Below are 14,023 nucleotides of genomic sequence, written 5' to 3'. Positions count from 1 at the left end.
CCAAATATAACCAATAGGTAAGAGTACCTCCAGCTCAGTGGAATATCACCAAAATGACAAATGGAGTATTCAACAAATCTGGAAACACCTCCAGCAAGATACCCATAAAATCTAAACCCTTTCTAGCTTCTTTTTTAATGCCAAAGAAGGTTCTACAACTAAGGCATCGTTTGAAACCCTTAGTTGCATGGCCAGCAATAAGAGCACCTAAAAAAACACCCCAAAATCTTTGCTAGTCACCAAAAAAAAAAACCCACAATCTGCAATCAAAATACCTTGTAAATTTTCATTTCCTCCAAACCCCGATTTCAAAAAATGTGTAAAAACCAATGTGTTTCTTGTGTGAAAACACTGAACCAGGTAGGGAGAGTTGGCAAAACTAGTGATTTGATGAGGGTTTCTATCTATAATGAATCTTAGAAGAACTTTACTTTGTCCATCACAACCACATTTCATTAAGTGTGCAAACTTTTAATAATACAAATGAGAGTCCCAATCCTCTTTTTATAACTTTTGAGAGCTATTTTAGGAAAAAAATAATATTTCTTTTTTTTTGTTTTTGGCTACATTAAAAAAAAAAAAATGTTTTCTGCTTTTTTGAAAAAACACTTTTTGTTTTTTTAGCAATTTTTTTTTTTTTATGCTATTTTTAGAGGTGTTTTTTGTATTTTAATTGCTTTTTAGAAAAAACACTTTTGCGGGGACGCATCCCCACCCTTGAACCCGCATACCCATCCCCTGAGGCATTTCAGGGATAGGGGAACATTAAGGACGTCCCCTAGCCATCCCCCCTGATATGAGAAAAACTAGAAATGTCTCAAAATGCGTCCCCAAAATTAGAGATGGCAAGAAACATGTAGGGGATGTCTAGTCGTCCCCAAGGTGGTCGGGGACATCTCAGACATCCCCTAGCCATCCTAGGGACAATTAGGTGTCCCCTACAAAAAGCATTTTTTTGTAATGTTTTAAGAAAAAACAATTCATAACAATTAGAAAAACACTATTAAATATATCATGGCAACATTATAACAACAATTAGATTAATCATGACAGTAGTGAACAACAACTATAGTATAACATTAATAAATATATGACAATTCAAATTCACAGTTGATGATATAAGTTATATAACAATTAATAATAACAACAATGATTTGAATTTTTTATTACATTGTTCAAAAAAGTTGCAAACTTCAAAATTCTTGATATAGTATTAAAAGAGTATTTGCTATAGTTTGGTAATGTGTGAGAAGTACAAACAAATAATTTATTTTCGAAATGTAGTTGGCATGTAGGGTTCTGCAATCATCGTTGACATTATTTTAACATTGGCATATTGTATTATTGTTGTTATACTGTTATTTATTGACTAATACAAAATTTGTCTCTCTCTCACTCTCTTATATATGTACATACATACATACACATATGTAGACACACACACACACACACACACACACACACATGTATGTATGTATGTATGTATACCATTCCCTCTCCATCCCCAAAAAATGGCCCTCCGGCTGCCATCCCCAAAATGCATCCCCTATTGTTCCCCCATCATCGTCTTCGAAATGTCATGGAACTAGATTTTTTGGACCTCTTTGAAATATTAATAACATTTTGAACACTAAAACTAAGCATATTGAGACATTACTGGTGCTGAAGAATGATGCCCAATACCGGAATGAGCACATACTATAAATAGCAATGTGCTTCGAGAACCAAAGAACCCAGAAAGATCGATGTTGTGCAAGAACTTATAATAAATAACAACCACTTTTGAAACCCACTAAAACTGAGGACTAAGCTCACTAAGAACACTAAAACCCTCTTAATGCATCAAGAAATCTATAGAAAACCTTGAAAACTAGCCAACACTTGTTGAACAAGATGGTGTAAAAATGGGGACATTACATACCATTGTTAAGTTTTCCATGAACCAGCTAGGACTCAAACTTTGGACCTCCCTTTTGTTGCTCGGGTGCTCTACATTGAGCTACTCACCCACTTTGTAACTGGTCCTTTTACAGTTTGGATGCTCAAGGCTCCTAGCCTTGCTATGATACCAAGGCCAGGATGAAAAATTGAAGAGCATAACATATTAGAATATTTTCTTATTGTCAAATGAAGATTTACAATCTTATTTATGGGGCAGTGATGAAACATCAAAGTGCCCCCAAATAAACTGAAAAAGTAAAACTACCAAAACTTGCAAAACTGAATGCTATGTCAACCCATAGAATTAACATTACAACAAGAGTCCGATAAATCATCTCATACCATGACATTATTAAACGGGCACACCAGTCTATTCATATTTCATTCTTGCAAACTTCAAAGCATCCTTCTAACCCTAGGAAAAAAGAAAATAACTTCTAGATCCTCTCTAGAATTTGACTAGGGAAAAAGAAAATAACTTTAGATGTCCTCTAAAAATTGGCAACCTTCTTTTCTAACCTAGCATGACCAAATATTTAGAATTTCCCAACCAAGTAATTCACTTTTGGAATAAACAATGACTCGAAGCTATGCCACAGTTTTCATATGGCGTACCCCCAAAACTATGTTTGACAAAGATTTTCTCTCCCATCCAATTACTATTTACAGTTTGGCCAATTGCCGCTTTGATTGAGGATTTTGATACAAACAAATACACTTCTAATTGTTCTCTTATAAACAAGAAAATTAAATTGTTATATCTATTTTATATTGTGCCTTTTTCAAAATTGGTTTTGATGAGATGGTAATCAAATTTGACTTTTGTTTGATGATTAAATTACTAAAACCAAATTAAAGAATGATAATTGAGGACTAAGCCAATTATTTTCTCTATTCCCCAAATATGAGAGATCACATTTAGATTTGAAACAATAAGAAATGAGAAAATTAGAAATGCTGTAACACAAATAATCAATTTTACCCATCATCGCTTGAACAATACCTGCATAAAATATTAAAATGAATGTGAAGGAGAAGATTACTAGACGATGTAATACAATAATCAATTTTACACATCATCACTTGAACGATACCGGCATGAGAAATCAAAACAAATGTCACAAATTGCTGATAACAAACTTTATAATGCAAGGCATATGTCAATTTGTCATTGACAATCACAATTTCTTTATTTCCATTTGTTTGCTAAGACGAAAATCATCATCAAGCCTGTTTGACCTTTTATAAAGGCTGGATAGTGTCAGATACAGATCCTTTTTACCAATAGACTCATCCAGCAATAATTTTTCAAACAATGACACAGCTGCCTCTAAATTGCCCCTAGCTGCGTGGAGGTTCATCATTTGAAAATGCACCTCCTGTGCAAAAATGCAACCCTCTTCTTGCAGTTCATCATACAAGGCCTCTCCTTTTTGGAAAAGTTGAAGCTTCCCATAAGCATCTAATAGAATCGCTACAGTTTTTGAACCTGGCAAAAGCCCAACCTGTCTCAATTTCTCATACACATCAACAGCATTAGAATAGTTCTTGTTTCTTGCAAAAAGGTCAATCAGAAACTCAAAAACAGATATATCTTTTACTTCTCCAGCATCAAATTCTTTGCAAAAAAGCCAGCCTGCTTCTTCCACTTTACCAGCCTTTGCTAAGATAGTTATAGCTGTCTCTCTTGAGACATCATTACACTGTTTAAGCTCTAAAAGGAGGCGATTTGCATGGCTCACTAGGCCTGCCTTCTCATATACGACAATCATGCACTGATAGAGAATTTCATCTATCTGGACTCCAGATGACTGTAGCTTCTGAAAGATATATGCAGCCTTTTCATGTTTCCCAACCTTTCCATATAGGGAGATTATAGTGGAAAAGGTTATTGTATTTGGTTCTATACCCTTTTTCTGCATCTCCAGTAAAAGATTTGTAGCCTTCCCGTCATCAAGGATTTTTGCATGGATGCTGATCATAGTATTATATGTGATGATATTCTGCTCTATATCATTTCTCTGCATGAGATGGAACAAATGAACTGCTTCTCTAATAAGCTCTGCCTCTCCATACACTTTCAGCATGGTATTATAAGTTACAATATTAGGAAGGCTGCCCATTGACTTCATGCTCTGGAAGATTTTTTCTGCCTCATTTACCATATCCAACTGTCCAAACACATTAATCATGATATTGCAAGTTGTCAGATCTGCAGCACATTCTGCAGACTTCATCTCAAAGAAAACATTCCCTGCTTCAATAAACTTTTCATTTTCTGCATAAGCATTAAGAAGTGTGCGGTAACTCTCAGTATTTGGGGGAATTTCATGGTCCTTCATCTCCTGAATAAGATCCTTAGCTTCTCTGAACAATTTTGCCTTCCCAAATACTTTGATCATTGTATTGTATAGAATTAGATCAGGACAAAGATTCGCAGCCTTTAATTTCGAGAAAAGTGAGACTGCTTTTAAGTAGTTCTTCTGCTTTCTAGCTAACTCAATAAGAGTACTATATGTTATGAGATCAGCAGCAATTCCTTCTTGCTCCATCCGTTGTAACCACTTCAAGGCAGAATCAAACTTACCTACCCTAGTAAAATTGCTGATCAATGTGGAGTATGTGAACTTATCAGGTGAAACATGTCTCTCACACATCTCATCAACAAGACCTTCTCCTAGACTCCATTTCCCTGCTCTCAATATATTTCTTAAAACTATATTGTAGGCAAAGATAGAAGGTCTGTAATTCCCCTTCTCAATCATCCAATCATGTAATGCAAGTGCTCGCTGCCAGTCTCTTTCTCGATTCAGTACCAACACCATTAGCCTCAAAGACAACTTCCCTTTCCAATCTGCCATCAATTGATATAGTTCTTCTTCACTGCACACACCTTTTAAAGACTTTAACAGCTCATCAATATTAATATGATGCTCAGGTTGGACGGATTTTTTACCATACTTATGTGCAACCAAATTTCCCTCTGGAAGCTGAATACTCTTTTCTGTTGATGAACTAGATCTGCACCATAATTTTCTCCCAAGAAATCCTATACGAGCACCTTCTCTGTGTGTTAAAGGTTGAATCCCTTGGCCAGCATGAGCAGCCTCTCTTATCATGCTCATATTTACTACCAAGAAACCCAGGCAATAGAAACAAAAATGTTAGTCAGACAGTAATGGTCAACTGCTATATTACAAATCCATGCATATGAACACAAGAAAATGTGGGTTTCTTGACTGTACCTCTAATCTCCTGAGTTGTTGCTTTTAAGGAATTCTCATGACCTAAAACACAAGTTGAATGTGCCATGGGATTAGCTGTGAACGCTGATGACATAATGCAATTGTCCACTACCACAAGGGATTTCTCATGTAACACAAAATAGCATGGACCCTGTGTAACTATTCCTAGACAACACTAAAGAAAGCACCCTTTCCACTATCAAGCTAAAGCTTACAAGAGATTGAAATTTAGATTTTGATTTAGAGGGATTGTAGTACACCACTCATAGTGGCCCACAAACAATAAGGTCGCTGAATAGCCATAGAATGAACCTATCAGGTTCATCTTAAATTCCATAACCTGGCAAAACATGCATTTCTCTTTTGATACTGCTGGACTCAAATTTGGTAAACAAGAATACTTATATTCTGCATCTGCATAAGATACTCCCTGCAAAATACAAAACACAACATTATTTATTTATTTCAGATTTTTTTTGAGTATTAATCAACAATTTCTTTGATACAATCCTATTCTAGAAATTATATAAAAAACTATTTCTCAAAAGTGTAGTCCTCGGAATGTTACTCATATTGTTAAGGAGTAGCTAGAGAAGACTCTACAATTTATGAGCTAGAGAACTTTCTTAAGTAACTAGAAGAAAATACCCCAGCCTGAATGGCTTTCCTTGTGAATTCTTTAAAATAATGTACTATGTTCTTGGAATATATTATTCCAGTCAAACCTAGAAGAAGACCAACAGTTTGCCTCAATATGCTTATAAATGGTTGAATAAATTAATTACCAAAGATGATAAGAGAGATCAGATTGCCAGATGGTCATGCATCTCCTCAATGTTTCCTTTAAGATTATACAAAATAGCTAAAGCCATTGTTCTTAGGATTCAAATTCTTCTCAAAAACTTGACAAGCAAAAACAAATCGATTTCTTCAAGAAAGATATATTTTAATTTTTGGATAATATCCTCTCAATTTGGAATCTTTAGAATGCACGAAAGACACTTGGATCACATCCGTTAATAGTCAAGCTGGACTTTGCTAAACCATTAAACAAAATAGCATGGGGCGTCATCATTGACGTGGACAGACTAGCTAGCCTACCTGTTAGGCATTTAATATTGTCGTATGTTGTGGCTATACATTTTGTATCAGGTCAGCCACAAAGATTGAATAATGATTATATTAGAATAAAGAAAAGTAATATAGCTAAGTTTAAGTTATGATAACGTACAGAATAGAGCCACAACAATTGGCCTTGAGTGCATATATGGTTGTGGCCTAGACTCAAGGTAGGATCTCTTGTGGGTACATTCTCCCTGGCCTATATCATGATGTGCTTTGCTATTTATATAAGACAATCAATGTCACTTTTGAGTTGTGCTTCTCTGTTATGTGTATTCAGTATTGCATTGCTGTTTATATTTGTCTGTATGCTACATCTATGTTATTGGTTTTATTGTACATTTATGCTAAGCAACCTATATTTCTAGCAGCATTGCCTATACAATCCCTGAAAAGTGAAGATGATGTACAAGAGACATGTCTGATAAAGAGTTGAAGGATGGCCAAATGAGAGTCTTTTGAAGAATTTAGCTTGGAATCATACCATCAAGAAATATAAGACAGCCTAGCAGAGGACATCATATGGAATGTTACTGTTAGACAGTTGACGTATGTATCTACAGGAGTATCCTTGGGCCGATTCCACCAAATGTGCAACTAGCCTTCGGCTTTGCACATTTGGGGTTGGCCGACTATTATGGATGTGCGACTTCATTTTTTTGTAAATAAATATAATAATTAAGGGGGGGCGACTTTTGGGAAAGTCCGCCACCCTTATTAAAGGTCACCGTAGGGTTAATGAAAGGTGGCATTGGTTTGAAGGGAGCCAACCCTTGGTGAAGGGTCACCTCCACTAGGATATAAAAGGAGATCAACTCTCCTCACTTTGAAATGAATACACTCAGCAGATCGTACTCCTAAGGCAGATCGAATATCTCCATCAGCAGTTCTATATCCTCTACAGCAGTCCATGGATCATCCTGAGATTATCGATTCATACACACAGCAGTCTGCACATTCAGATCAGACTGTGTATTATCAAGTGTACTTATCTAGCTTCAGGTAGTGAAGCAATTCAGATTGTAGACACATCTTACTATTTGACATATATAATATTAGATACTTGTTGCTGGGTTTTTCTCCCTCATGTTGGAGGATTTTCCCAGGGTATATCCTGTGCAAATTTGATTGAATTATCTTCTATCTGCTTTCTCCTAATCTGACCATAAAATTAACATAGACAACACATAATACTAGAAGCCAAAGAACTGCAAATGGCATCAGCAAAGGTCAAAGACAATTTCAGCTTTAGCGAACCTGCAGAGGGATTGACTGTCAACCTGCCCAATATTTGGTACATCACTATGTAAAATTGAAAGACATGAAGAAAAAAGATGAATGAACAATAGAAAGCAGATATTTAGCATCATCATGACTGAAACTGACAAGAGGAGCAACAAAGGTACGAATAGTGGTGTTGAGGCAGCCAACAATAAAAAAGCAACAAAGAAAGTCTAGCGACCCATCACTGGAACCTTCAGGATGTGGGTTTAGATTCAAAACCCAAATCATTTTGCTGAACAAGGACTCTTGGTGACATCGTTATAAAAAAATAAATTAAGCATGTGGTTTAAGATATGCCTCTGTTTGCATACTATCAATCTTAATGACTTGAAATTTGGATGTTGATGCCTAGTAATATGTCATAGGTGAGAACCAGATGAGCAAGTAATGACCTGAGAGATCAACTGAGCTAGACCGATATCATATAGAATCATATTACACATGATGTTGTGAGCTGTTTGGTTCATGTAAGAGCATAGTTACAAGACTCGAACTCGGCTCGGACTTGACAAGATGATTTTTGACTCGGACTTGGACTCGGCGCCCAAACTCCGCAAAGACTCGGCAAATTGAAAAACCCAAGAAATTCAAATTTTTTTGAGGATTTAAAACCTGTTTCATGCATCCTTTAATAAATAACATTAAAGACACAATAATCTCATCAAATAGAAGCACATACACAAGTTTACATTGATCACATAAGTATCAATTCAAATCAACAACATGGACTGTGGAAATCTAATGAATCTAATTCATAAGATCTTCCCGATATTTGTGGAACACCTGCAAACACTTTATAAACTCTATATTGAATTCCTCAATGTGATTCTATTTGGACTTCATCTTTGTCTAACAACTGCAACTCTTAACCCGACAGGTTGGCAAGGTCAAATCTCTGATACCTGAAAGATCCCTAATGGATCCCCTTGCTGATCTGCTGTAATTTTTAAAATAATAAACTATATTTTCCTATGATTTTGCTGATGGTCTTACAGAATAGAGAGAAGTTGTAGAATGTTTAGTATCTTTTTGTATTTTTTTGAATATATAAGCAAGTAATGAATAAAGAACAGCAAATAAGGAAGGAAGCTGAAACAAGTAAGAACATTCAATTAAATCAGAATTGATACAAATTGTACCAGGCAGATTTCTGATTTATAATATCCAGATTATTCCCTACGCATTGGGGATGTGCTTACATCCAATAATGGTGCCAACTAAAGGGTAGATGATGAACACAAACCAAGAACACCAGCTATGGCTGAATGAAAGTCTTCACCACTTCCAGCGTAAAGTGTACCTGCTGTAATGGTGGCATCAAGCTGAAACAATCACGCCCCAGCTGGGAAATTCAACCACCCTGCTGAAACCCTCACCAAGCAATCTGAATCTCCACAAGGAATAGCGCTTACGCTCTGACCAATAATGCCAATGCCAAAAGAATCCACTGCCAATCAATAGCTGAGGGCTACATCCCAGCCAATACCAATCATGGGGTTTGCGTCCCAGATTGAAGAATTGCTCTACCAGAGCAATATCGCACCAAACAAGTTTTCAATATGTAAAAGATTATGAGAAATTAGGTTTCCTTCTCCTTATATCTCTTTCCTTCCAAATCGAACCCTAAAGATATATGAAAAGTGCGCTTTAATATAAAGTCATATTTCCCAATATTGGGCGCCCAAGTATAGAAAAAACACCACTTTTTCAATATAAAATAACTCCAAGCGCCAAAAGGACCCTGGCAAGTGAAAATCATTTAGAAAAGTTCAAGACCTTTCCAACGAGCTATAACACATGGGCATACGAATCCAGATGAAGCCAAAAACCCCTTATTACTCCGAAATGGCTATAGACATAGCCTTATTTAAAATATTAAAACGCTAACTTAGGAAATATTTAAATATATTAAAAATATAACCCAAATAGCTACAGAAAGCTCGAAACACACCAAAAGCCTGAAATTGAACCTGTCACCTGTCTGTGACTGATGTCGGAAATCATGGATCAACTTGCAGTCTCATCCCTAAAATCTAGGGATGCTCCTAGAAACTAGGAAACACACCCAAATCTCCTGAAACTGAAACCATCTGAAAGGTCATGAATAACCTCACGACTGGCAACTGTCACGACCTCCTAAAATTTAGGGATATCCCCTAAAATCTAGGAACTGGCTCCAAACTACCTGTAAAGCCAAAATCTAGTCACTATATGCACTGAATGAGTCCCAATCAACCTCTGCTAGCCTACGAGACTCCAATGATAGGCCAACTCCTCCGTCTCTGATGTCCACTCTAGAAAGGGGACATGACAATACCACTGTGAGATACCCTTATTGATTTTACCCCAAGTCCTTGTAATATATTCCGAACAATTATAAAAAACATTTGCAAAATGTCTAATGCTCAGAAAATAATATTTGCAGAGCAGACTTGGTTTGTAACCAGCTTGACATTTTATAAGAACTCGGAGTATACAACATGGTGCACCTTATCAGCTGTGTCTTCCAACATATTTGCATTCAATCTTATTCAACTAAACAAAGATATTTGCACACTAAATAGCAACTAAATCATAATAAATGAACAACTATTACTAGACAGATTTTTAGAAATAACTTTAATAGAGAATCTCATAAATCTGAGTTTGATATAAATATTGACCAATGTTGGTATATGGATCCTAATCAATCTCGAAGGTTAAATTTTCTCCCCTTTTATCAGCGCAATTTGCCCCCAAATTATTCAACGAGGGTTTGGGGGTAGCGCCCCTTACGGAGTCCAAGCGCTGATATCTAATGCTCAGAAAATAATATTTGGAAAATATCCATCAAACTCCAAGGTTTGCGTTGGCTTTATCACTCCTCACGTCCTTGAAATTTGTCTCTAATGGAGACTTCACTGACTTTTTTTTTTTTTTTTGCCCTTTTTTTACTTGTTGGGCGGCAGAGTCCAGGGCTCGGGACTCAGCGAGTCTGCCAATACCCGGCCAGACTCGGCCGAGTTTGCCAAGACCCAACCAGACTTGATCGAGCCCGAGTCCAGGGTCGCCTGGCCTCGGAAGAGGTGACCCGCCTCGGGACTTGCCGAGTCTTGCCAAGACTCTGCGAGTCTTGTAACTATGTGTAAGGGTGACAGGTACACCAGGGTGCCAAGCATAGTCGAAGTGAAGCGCCTAGATTTGAGTGGGTTAACCAAGGTGGCAGGACGCTTGCATACCAATCAAGTGAAAGGCAAGACAATCAATTGATGGCACATTGGATGGTGCAATCAAAGCCACGAAAGGAAATTATTTCAAAGGATACCATATCACATAAAACACCAAAATTGAGACAAGGGGATTACGAGAAAATCACCTAGAGGTATAAGCGTGACCCAAACAATAAAATCCAAGAAAATAGGTGGAGGAATAGAGAGTGAGTCAACAAAAAATCCATATGGTCAAGAAATCAGTGGAGTGTCAAATGTTGCACAGTGAATCCAAGAGCGATTTAGAAAAAACCCAATGAAGATCAGACAATTTAAGAAAAGTTCCTCAAAGGAATTAAGGTTTCCAAGTCCGAGGAATCCAAGAATGATGGTAATACAGAACAAGCAGATTAGTTCCAAGATGTAAAAATTGTTGGAGAAAAGAGCCAATGGAAACAAAGAACATGTCCATGAGAATTAGAGGAAGTATGCTATAAAGCCATGAGTGCCAAAGGTAATGTAGGATTGCCATTTTAGATCATTAGCCAAATGTTAAGTTGCTAGAAGGGGAGAGCTAAAGTCTAAGACAGTAAACTTACCATGAAGAATTCTTCCAAGAATGCATAGAGAGAGGTTTAGATGTCAAGATATTATAGGAGGAAGTAGATAGGGAGAACTTTGGATTGGTTGAGAGTTGCTAACTCATAGCAACACTCAATTACCAGTTCAAGTTACTCATTCTTGAGTTGGGCATTCACTATGAGGGTGGAACGGTAGAATAACAGACTTTCTTCCTTTGGTTGGCTGCCAACACAAAAGAAATTCAAGGATGGGAATGAGACCATCAGTTATATAATTTCGACCTCCTTTATCTATGATTAACATGATAATAACAATGTGGTCTTTTGCAAGGTGATTCTAGCCCATTGTGTAATATATGCCATAATTATTAAATGCTAATGTGCAGGTGGAATTTCAACTTAGACTGACCTGGTGGAGATGACTAAGTAGATTTTGTTAACGCAAAAGGGAAATACCATGGAATGCGAACAATCCTCAAATTCTAGTTAAGGAAAAAGGGAGATAGTGCAGTAGTTGCACAAAGGGTTTAGATATTAGGCTTATAATCTTATGCATCTAGAATGATTGTATTAAATGAGTACATGTGTTGGAATGGTGAGCATATTGCAACTAAAGATCCTACCATTGCCCAAAAAAAACAGTAAACTGAAATTGATATTCAAAAGATTCATCTTACATTGCTTTTCAAATGGCTTTATAAGGCCTTTATTTTCCATGCAAAACTAACTTATGGGAATGAACTTCCTAACCAGCTAACTAACCTAACTTAATTTATTAAATGTAATAAACTGAAATTGATATTTAAAAGATTCATCTTACATTGCTTTTCAAATGGCTTTATAAAGCCTTTGTTTTCCGTGCAAAACCAACTTATGGGAATGAACTTCCTAACCAACTAACTAACCTAAATTTATTAAATGTAAACCTTATTTCCTAACAACTCCTGACCCTTTCTTAAGGTTTACATTATGAAAAAAGAAACTAGGAAAACATTTGCATCAACATTAACCTAAACTTCCTAGTCTAGGCAAATGGCCTAATTATCCAACTTTGCATCACATTAACCCAAACTCCTCATGTAGGCAAATGTTCTAACTCTGCAACAGTATCAACCTAAACTTTTCTATCTAGGCAAATATCCTAATAATCCACAAGCATACCACTCCTCTTGTGAAGAGACAAATTCTATCATCCACAGTAACACATCTACAAAACTATGAACCGAGACAAACTCAATGATCCATAGGTACCACTCACCATGTCTATAGATCGAGACAAACTCAATTATCTACAAACTAAAACAACTGCTATGCAAATCGAGACAAATACAATTATCTATAGCCCAAAATTACTGCTCTGTTGAAATATCCCCTGCAGTAGATAGACTGAATATACAAGGAATATTTGCTAACAGATAGCTGTCAAACTGCGTGTTATGCGGTTTGTGTAATTTGTGTGTTATGCTGTTTTGTTGTCTCGGAGTTTTGAGAATTGTTTAAGATCAATGGATGACTAACAAACAACTTCTAATAGATAGAATAACTGCCTAGATGATTATGCAACCAATTCATGATGTCATTACATTCATTGGACACAAACATATATCTTCAATTAGCTGACATTTCATCAAACAATTGCCAAGTAACCTTTAGACAACATACAATTAAGATGCAGCCTTATTTCTCCTTTTTATTCAAATGATAATGATCAATAAGCTCATACAATAACTTCACTAATGACCAAGCTCTTAGCATACATTACTTAGAAATTCTGAAGACATTAGACAGCCATTGACATTAACCATCTGAAAAAGTACATGAAGTGATGCCAAAAGAACCTGCAAGATCCCCAACAATTTTGTTTGTTTGTTTTTTAACAGCTTTACAAACACACCAATCACCCATTACGGTTAGAATAATACGATCCAAACCAACTGAAAGGAACCCTACACCTTTTGATCACCGAGAGCCCAGACTAAGAGGTTGAGAGCATACGGTGATAGGGGATCATTAGATGCAACACTGAAAAACTGATTACAATATTGGGCGGCAAACCAGCCCCTTCCACTTTCCAGTGGGTAAAAACAAGGAAACTTGGCGGTAAACCAGCCAAGGAAACAAACACAAATCACTCTACCGCGATATTTCAGCGGGAGGACTTATCATTAAACGAACTCAACTCAACCGCTTATGTAGTAGGAGGACAATTACAAACAAAAATCACTCGACCGCTTATGCAACGCGAGGAGTGAACTACAAACGAAATTACAAAAACTGAAGGCGGCCAAGCCAGCCTTTTCCACTTATGCAGTGGGAGTTACAATGAAGTTCTTTAGATATGATAGAGGTTAGTACTTAGTACTTCTAACCAACAATTACAATGATGAGTACAATGAAGTATCAATGAACAAAACACTGAAAACTCAGAGAATTACAAGATAAAACACAATTAGACAAATCTGATATAAATATACCAGCACTCCAGCGAGAGTCCATCAACACTAAAAAGCTCATCAATTCCTCCAAACAGCTCCGAATCGCATGCGAACACAGGAAAACGAGAGATATGATCTAGGCGACCAAAAGAGGAGCAGAAAACCACACCAAAAGCACTGACAAAGAGTGGCACACAACCTGAGGCATCCCTAGAAAGGGACGGCTA

The 14,023-nt window shown here is 36.7% G+C and overlaps 1 protein-coding gene across 2 annotated transcripts; it reads right to left on the bottom strand.

The window, feature by feature from the left end:
* Positions 1-2,993: 2,993 nt before the first annotated feature.
* On the bottom strand, positions 2,994-5,640 carry LOC131074682 (pentatricopeptide repeat-containing protein At5g39980, chloroplastic). Of its 2 annotated transcripts, XM_059216387.1 has the most exons (3): positions 5,402-5,640; positions 5,187-5,228; positions 2,994-5,071 (listed from the first exon to the last, which is right to left on the bottom strand). In XM_059216387.1, the coding sequence occupies exon 3, from the start codon at positions 5,064-5,066 to the stop codon at positions 3,120-3,122; it is 1,947 nt and encodes a 648-aa protein (XP_059072370.1). In that variant the 5' UTR covers positions 5,067-5,071; positions 5,187-5,228; positions 5,402-5,640; the 3' UTR covers positions 2,994-3,119. The 2 variants fall into 2 exon arrangements, with proteins under 2 accessions (XP_059072370.1, XP_059072369.1); XM_059216386.1 differs by having other exon boundaries at positions 5,187-5,640.
* Positions 5,641-14,023: the final 8,383 nt, after the last annotated feature.

The sequence above is a fragment of the Cryptomeria japonica genome, unplaced genomic scaffold, assembly GCF_030272615.1.
Source record: "Cryptomeria japonica unplaced genomic scaffold, Sugi_1.0 HiC_scaffold_2145, whole genome shotgun sequence".
NCBI classification, from domain to species: domain Eukaryota; kingdom Viridiplantae; phylum Streptophyta; class Pinopsida; order Cupressales; family Cupressaceae; genus Cryptomeria; species Cryptomeria japonica.
The sequence above is the reverse complement of the archived record's forward strand: the minus strand, read 5'-3'. Positions and strand labels throughout refer to the sequence as shown.

Excerpts from the sequence above, each read along its gene's own strand:
- LOC131074682 (XM_059216386.1), bottom strand. The coding sequence starts at position 5,280 with ATGTCATCAGCGTTCACAGCTAATCCCATGGCACATTCAACTTGTGTT. Across the intron at positions 5,072-5,186 it reads AACAACTCAGGAGATTAGAG|TAAATATGAGCATGATAAGA; the intron begins GTACAGTCAAGA and ends GTTTCTTGGTAG.